Here is a 7,143-nt window from a genome sequence, read left to right as displayed (position 1 = left end):
TGCTCGAAGAAAGAGAAGGAAGAGGGAGCCTTGCTCGAAGAGAGAGAAGGAAGAAAAATTGTGAGAGAGAATCGTGTGTTAATTGAAAGAAAGAGAGAGGAAAAACATAAATAGTGTATTTCAATCTAGAATATATCATAAATACTTATTTTGCTATAAAATATAAAAGATAGCTATAGAAAATAATCTTTTAAAATAATTTTGGTTTATACAATAAATATGGTGTACAAGAGGTAAATTTCCTAAATAAATTCCATGAATGTTCTTCTTCTGTTTTCGCTCTTTTGCCGATGCTGTACCCATTGCTCAGGTTTTCACTTTTCACCAAGTTAAAAGGAGTGTTTTAACCTCCGTTCCATATCTTTTTTTTAACTAAAAAAATCCTTCCCATATCTTCAAGAACATTCTTTGCTCTCTACCTCGGAACCTCCGAATAATAATATCTTCAAGTTCTTTTTTGTTTCTTTTTAATTTTCTTTGCTGCTGCTATTAAATTACTTGGGGACTCGTTCTTCGTTCTTGGTATTTGAGGTACAGTAACATTTTTATGCTGAGAAATTATGAGCTAATTACCTAAATGTCTGCAATGTGATTATATGCTATTTCCATTTTTTATATTTAATTTATCATTGCTTTCTTGAACCATCTTTGTTTAATTAGTCCGTGCAATCTTTTTATTTTTTATGTAAAAATGACTATTTGATGTTCTTTGCTTCTGTGATAGGCAAGAAATGGTATTCGAAAAAAGAAAAGAAGAATAAAGTTCTATTCTTTTTCAGTTGGCTATTCATTTGAAGGCTGTATTTTCAACAACATTGTTTCTTAGCAGTGACTGTAGTTTTTATTTGATTAAGAATGAATGGAAGATTAGGTTGGAGCTTCTTTTTATCATTTTCAAGATTTTTAGTTCATGTACCATGAACTGAAATTGGGAACCGAAAAATTCATAGAATTGACCACAACAAAAGTTAATTTATTTAATTGCTCTATTTTCAAAACAACGACAACAAATCAGTATAATCTCACAAGTGGGGTCTGGGGAGGATAGTGTGTACGCAGACGTTACCCCTGCCTGGAAGATAGAGAAGTTGTTTCCGATAGACCCTCGGCTCAAGGCAAAATTGCTCTATTTTCAAAGTGGAGGCAAAAGACATTAGGTTATTTCGTTCCATCTGTTTAAGTTTTGATAGGCAGAGTTATCCGGTACTTGTGAGTGGAATAGTCGAGGTGCGCAAGCTTGGGCAGACACCACCGTCATTAAAAAAGTTATTTTGTTTAATTTATTTAAGGGGCTAGCTTGACCTCTGAGTTCTTTTGTAAGCTGTTTTTGTAGTCCTAAGTAGTTATCAGGAATCTTGGTGTGATTTTCAGTTGATTTTTTATTTAGATAACCGCAGAAAGATAGAAATCCATGGCAGCAAAAATTTGTTAGTCTTGTCTTTTCTCTTGGGTTTTCTGATTGGTTTGCTTGTTGTTTCCCCTTCCTTTTATCTTTCCTGAGCCGATGTTCTACTGAAAACAGCCTTAGGGGTAAGGTCTGCGTACACACTGCCCTCTCCAGACCTCGCTTGTGGGATTACACTGGGTGTTTTGTTGTTGTTGTTTGCCTCTTTGAGCTGTTAGTCCTTTTAGGATTTCTGCGAAACTTTTATCAGTTTGGCTGCGCAATTACACTTGGCCACTTTTCTCTCTTATCTAATTGAAACATAAGGAAGGACTGGGTATGTGAGTTTATCATCCTAAAGTTCTGGATTTCATGTCAACACATAGTTTTTATAGTGCTTTGTGTGGAAGGCCTTTTGGAATTGAAAGAAACACAAACTGCAGTCAAGACGTGGTTAAAGATTTTATGAAAATTATCCAAGATCTCATGATTTTGAAATGATATTGATCCTACATTGGGATAACAAGATTAAGTATTGTCGACATACTCATTAATTAGGTTTTCTAATTTTGATTCAACAGACTAGGTCTAATTGCAACACAACCGCCTTGATCGATTTAAAGATCTTAATTGATAAAACACACTGTTGATTCAACAACTCAATTTCCAAGTTCTCTTGATCTGAGTGGAGCCAAGATGGTAAGAATATCAGATTTACTGGGTCAGAGGGTGAGTTTATTTCTACAGAGTGCAGCATTAAGTAACCAGTTGTCCAATTATTCATTGGGTTTGCGATGAAAATCAATTTTCACAATATAGCAAACTGCTGAACTATTATCCTGCAATATGCTTTATAATCCTGTCTTACAATGTATAGAAGAAATTGATGTCACCTATCTTTTTGCAGTGGGTGAAATGGCAGCAGCATCAGCAACTACTCTCTCAGTTGGTTCAGCTATGACCTTTGGCTCCATACTGAGCTCAAAATCACTATCAAATACCTGTGCTGTGAAATACAATACTAGGAACTACCTTAGGAGTTTCAGTGGCCTCAAGGCAGAGGCATTTGTACGATGTGAATCGGAGTCATCATTTTTGGGGAGGGAAAGTGCTGCAGCTCTTCGACAATCCATTCCTCCCAAGGCCCAAATAGAAAAGCAGAGATTCTTGAACCATGTTCAGCCTCAAGCATCTTATAAAGTGGCTATTTTGGGAGCCGCTGGTGGGATAGGCCAATCTCTAGCTCTTCTGATTAAGATGTCACCGCTAGTTTCATCATTGCACCTCTATGATATTGCAAATGTCAAAGGAGTTGCAGCAGATCTTAGCCATTGCAACACTCCCGCTCAGGTTGTTGACTTCACGGGAGCTTCTGAATTGGCCAATTGTTTGAAAGGTGTAGATGTAGTTGTCATACCAGCTGGTGTTCCAAGAAAGCCTGGTATGACACGGGACGACTTGTTCAACATTAATGCCAATATTGTGAAAGGGTTAGTTGAGGCTGTTGCCGACAACTGCCCGGATGCCTTTATCCACATTATCAGCAATCCAGTCAATTCCACAGTGCCGATTGCTGCTGAGGTTCTTAAGCAAAAGGGTGTTTACGATCCTAAAAAACTCTTTGGTGTTACAACCCTAGATGTTGTCAGGGCAAACACATTCATCGCTCAGAAGAAAAACCTGAGACTCGTAGATGTTGATGTCCCTGTGGTTGGTGGGCATGCCGGGATAACAATTCTGCCCTTGCTGTCAAAGACAAAACCATCAACTACTTTCACTGAAGAAGAAGTGCAGGAACTAACGGTGAGGATCCAAAATGCCGGGACAGAGGTTGTCGAGGCAAAGGCCGGAGCAGGATCTGCAACACTGTCAATGGCATATGCGGCGGCTAGATTCGTTGAGTCCTCTCTTCGTGCCATCGATGGTGATGCTGATGTTTACGAGTGTACTTATGTTGAATCTAACTTGACAGAACTTCCATTCTTTGCATCGAGAGTTAAACTAGGAAGAAATGGCGTTGAGGCTTTGATTTCGTCTGATCTCAACGGATTAACCGAGTATGAACAAAAAGCTTTGGAAGCTCTAAAGCCAGAGTTGAAAGCTAGCATTGAGAAGGGAATAGCTTATGCTCAAAAAGAAGCAGTGACTGCTTAGAATGTTAGTACTATATATCATGAAGAATGAGAAGATATTTCTAGATTGTTATAAGTGAAGATTCTCAGCATGACAGTTTTGTATGATTCAATTATTAGCTCCATTCTTTTTTTTTTTTTTTTTTTTTTTTTTTTTTGGGTCTGAACTAGTGTAAGCTCGCTCTGTTGTATTTGCTCTAGAAGAATGCATCAGCATTTCCAGTTTTGTTGGGTTTCCTCGTCCATTTTATGATGTTGTTACTTAGCTGTTTCAACGTATTGCCAAGAGCACCCGATGGCGTGGCCTAATGGTTAATAAAGTGGGTTGAGAACTTAAGGTAGAGTATATAGGACTACTCTATATTAGTAATATAGAGTGTATATATCCTAAATAGGATATATTAGTAATGCTGGGATTAGTCATATTGAGATTAGTTATGCTGTGATTATTTTTTATGGATATTTGATTTGGTGTATTAAAAGTAACATGCATTACTAAAAATTACACGCATTAATAAGTAGGATATTTAGTAATGGGATTAGTCATACTGAAATTAGCTATGCTGGGATTATTTTTTATCAACTATTTGATTTGGTGTTTAAAAATAACATGCATTACATAATTTTTTTTAAATTGTTTATTTAGAAAAATACCTTTCATATTCTTTAGCTTTGTATTTGGAAAAGATTTTGAAAGGGTAGTTCTATCTTTATATGTCGATATCCATGTATTAAGAATATGGTGGATAACTAATACAAGTTGTAGACAATAAATTTGCGTCGAGAAAATAAAATCAAGACCGAAAAATATCGCAACAATCGTAGTATTTTATTTCAAATATTTGAGTGTTACAATCTCTATGAATCCTCTGATTCTTCTTTTCTAGTATAAATTCAAGGGCCTTTGAGCTTGATCTTGAATTTGAATTTGATTTATCCGTCGCGAACACTTTGATTGTTGCCACGAATTTTATCACGAACAAGTAGCCTTGATCTTGAACGCCTTGTATTTGATTTGACTTCGTTCTTGATCTCGAATACTTGAATTGTTCTTCGTTCTTGAGCTTGAATACTTGATTTGTTCTTCGTTCTTGAACTTGAACTTGATTTCTTGAACTTGATTGCTTGAAGCTTGAAACTTGTGGAGGAATTTGCAGCGTTTGATCCACGAGCTCTTTCTTGCTTCTTGTTATAACTTCTGGTGTATTTTTTGAGTTATGAAGACCCCTATTTATAGTTGTGGAAGGGAGGAGTCATGATAAGAACAAACTCTTTCCGACCAATCAAATTGAAGTGTGACATGACCGCATTTGATTGGCCAGAACATGTCACTTGCACACGTGGCGCAATTTCATTGGCCTTTCAGTGTGACTGGGCATGCCTTGTCATTTTGACACGTGGCATGATCCTATTGGCTCTTCCGCTTGACTTGGCGCGCCACGTCATTTGACACATGACACCAAACTGGGCCTCTAGGAAGATGACATCTTGGGCTTAATGAAGTGGGCTCATTACTTTAGCCCAATTAAATGGGCTAGCCCAATGGATTAGACTTATTTATTTAATCCATTTATATTGGACCTGTATAATTAATTCATTTATATATTAGCCCATAATATTTATTTGGACCAATATATCTTGAATTTAAAATATAGTCCAAATTATTTTATGGATTTAATTCAAGTAAAATTTATATGCCTACAAATGCCCCCTACTTCAAGATTTGTCACGGTATATATTTTGTTTATCAAAGACAAGGCTAGAAGTATCTCACGTGGCATGTTGCCTTTACTGCCACATTGATCTCTACAATGACAAATTTGTATACTTGCCTTTATTCTCACGTGGCACATTTATAAGCAGCTTTTGCTTCTTTATAAAATATCCATTCTAGTATCAATTTCCATGTTGGTCTAAGTTTGATGTCCAACATCCATTCTTAATCAGTTTTCGAGGGTACTAGCACTATGAACCGTCGTTGGCAGATTACAACTCGAATTGCAATTCGATTTCAACTCGAATTGCAATTTCTGCTGCCTCATAACTTATCCCACATCGGCACTTCTCTCCCGACCATCGTCTTTTGGCATCTATAAATACGGTATACTCTTCATTCTATTAGCATCACTTTCAGCGTTTGCAAACCACTTTGATTCTACTTTCGACGACATGGAAGCATGGACGCGAAGGTAATTTCTTCTTCTTTTCTTGTGCTTTCTTCTTTGTTGTCTATTTTTTCCTTTTTTGTAGGTCAAGCGAGAAAGATATGTTCTTGTTCAACAACATGATCCACGCATGAAGAAGACAATCTTGGGATGTGAGGGGATGAGTACTCATCCTTGCCCGAATATCGGAGAGATTACTCTCATGGCCCGACTACCGGAGAGATTACTCTCAATGTGGCCCGACTACCGGAGAGATTACTCTCAATATGGCCCGACTACCTGAGAGATTACTCTCAAAATGGCCCGACTATAGGAGAGATTACTCTCAATGTGGCCCGACTACCGGAGAGATTACTTTCAAAATGGCCCGACTACCGGAGAGATTACTCTCAAAATGGCCCGACTACCGGAGAGATTACTCTCAAAATGGCCCGACTACCGGAGAGATTACTCTCAATATGGCCCGACTACCGGAGAGATTACTCTCAATGTGGCCCGACTACCGGAGAGATTACTCTCAAAATGGCCCGACTACCGGAGAGATTACTCTCAATATGGCCCGACTACCGGAGAGATTACTCTCAATGTGGCTCGACTATCGGCGAGGCCAACTAAAGGTGCAAAGGGACTCATATGTCCACCTTAAGATTGGAAAGTTATAGTTCCTTTTAAGGACAAACCCACGAAGAGGCCAACTTAAGGTGCAAAGGGACTTATATGTCCACCTTAAGATTGGAAAGTTATAAAGCTTCAACTCGAAGACGACATCAACTTGAATACTTGGAAAACTTTGAAGATTTGGCGGACTTTGCAGACTTCAACTCGAAGATTCGGAGGGCTTCAACAATTCAACTTTAAGATCGGCGAATTTGAAGATTGAAACTTGAAGACCGAAGGACTTGAAGACTTCAACTTGGAGGGCTTAAATATTTCAACTTTAAGACCGGCGAATTTGAAGACTGAAACTTGAAGACCGACGAACTTGAAGACTTCAACTTTGAGACTTGGAGGGCTTAAATATTTCAACTTGAAGATCGACGAATTTGAAGACTTCAACTTGAAGACCGACGGAGTTGAAGATTTCAACTTGGAGACTTCAACTTGAATACTGACGGACTTGAAAACTTCAACTTGGAGACTTCGAGGGCTTAAATATTTCAGCTTCTCTTTTGCTTTACATTGTCCGACGTTTATCTCAGTCGCATAATTTTCAGCTTTACGCGCTTGTAACAAAAGATTCATATCTTATCATGGGAGAGTCCAAATAATGAACCGTTTGATTTCTCGAAAACTAGACTTCAAGACCTAGAACATATCCAAAATTCTCAATTAAACAACTTCAGAATCGTCCCAGATAATATTTTGAAATCAACTTTGTATTGCACCACGCTATCAATTCTAGATTTGCGCAGTCTCACTACAAAATTCATATCTCGGTGTAGAAATATCGAAATTGCAAACC

General features: G+C 37.8%; 1 protein-coding gene across 2 annotated transcripts; it reads left to right on the top strand.

The window, feature by feature from the left end:
• LOC109232416 (malate dehydrogenase, chloroplastic-like) lies at window positions 268-3,742 on the top strand. Of its 2 annotated transcripts, XM_019398176.1 has the most exons (3): window positions 268-531; window positions 1,966-2,083; window positions 2,292-3,742. In XM_019398176.1, exon 3 carries the CDS (start codon window positions 2,300-2,302, stop codon window positions 3,536-3,538), a length of 1,239 nt encoding a protein of 412 aa, XP_019253721.1. In that variant the 5' UTR covers window positions 268-531; window positions 1,966-2,083; window positions 2,292-2,299; the 3' UTR covers window positions 3,539-3,742. The 2 variants fall into 2 exon arrangements, with proteins under 2 accessions (XP_019253721.1, XP_019253720.1); XM_019398175.1 differs by lacking the exon at window positions 1,966-2,083.

The sequence above is a fragment of the Nicotiana attenuata genome, chromosome 9 (genome assembly GCF_001879085.1).
Source record: "Nicotiana attenuata strain UT chromosome 9, NIATTr2, whole genome shotgun sequence".
In the NCBI taxonomy this organism is placed as follows: domain Eukaryota; kingdom Viridiplantae; phylum Streptophyta; class Magnoliopsida; order Solanales; family Solanaceae; genus Nicotiana; species Nicotiana attenuata.
Note: the sequence above shows the minus strand (reverse complement) of the source record. Positions and strands in the feature narration are given on the sequence as shown.

Coding starts and splice junctions, on each gene's coding strand:
- LOC109232416 (XM_019398175.1), top strand. CDS start 2,300: ATGGCAGCAGCATCAGCAACTACTCTCTCAGTTGGTTCAGCTATGACC.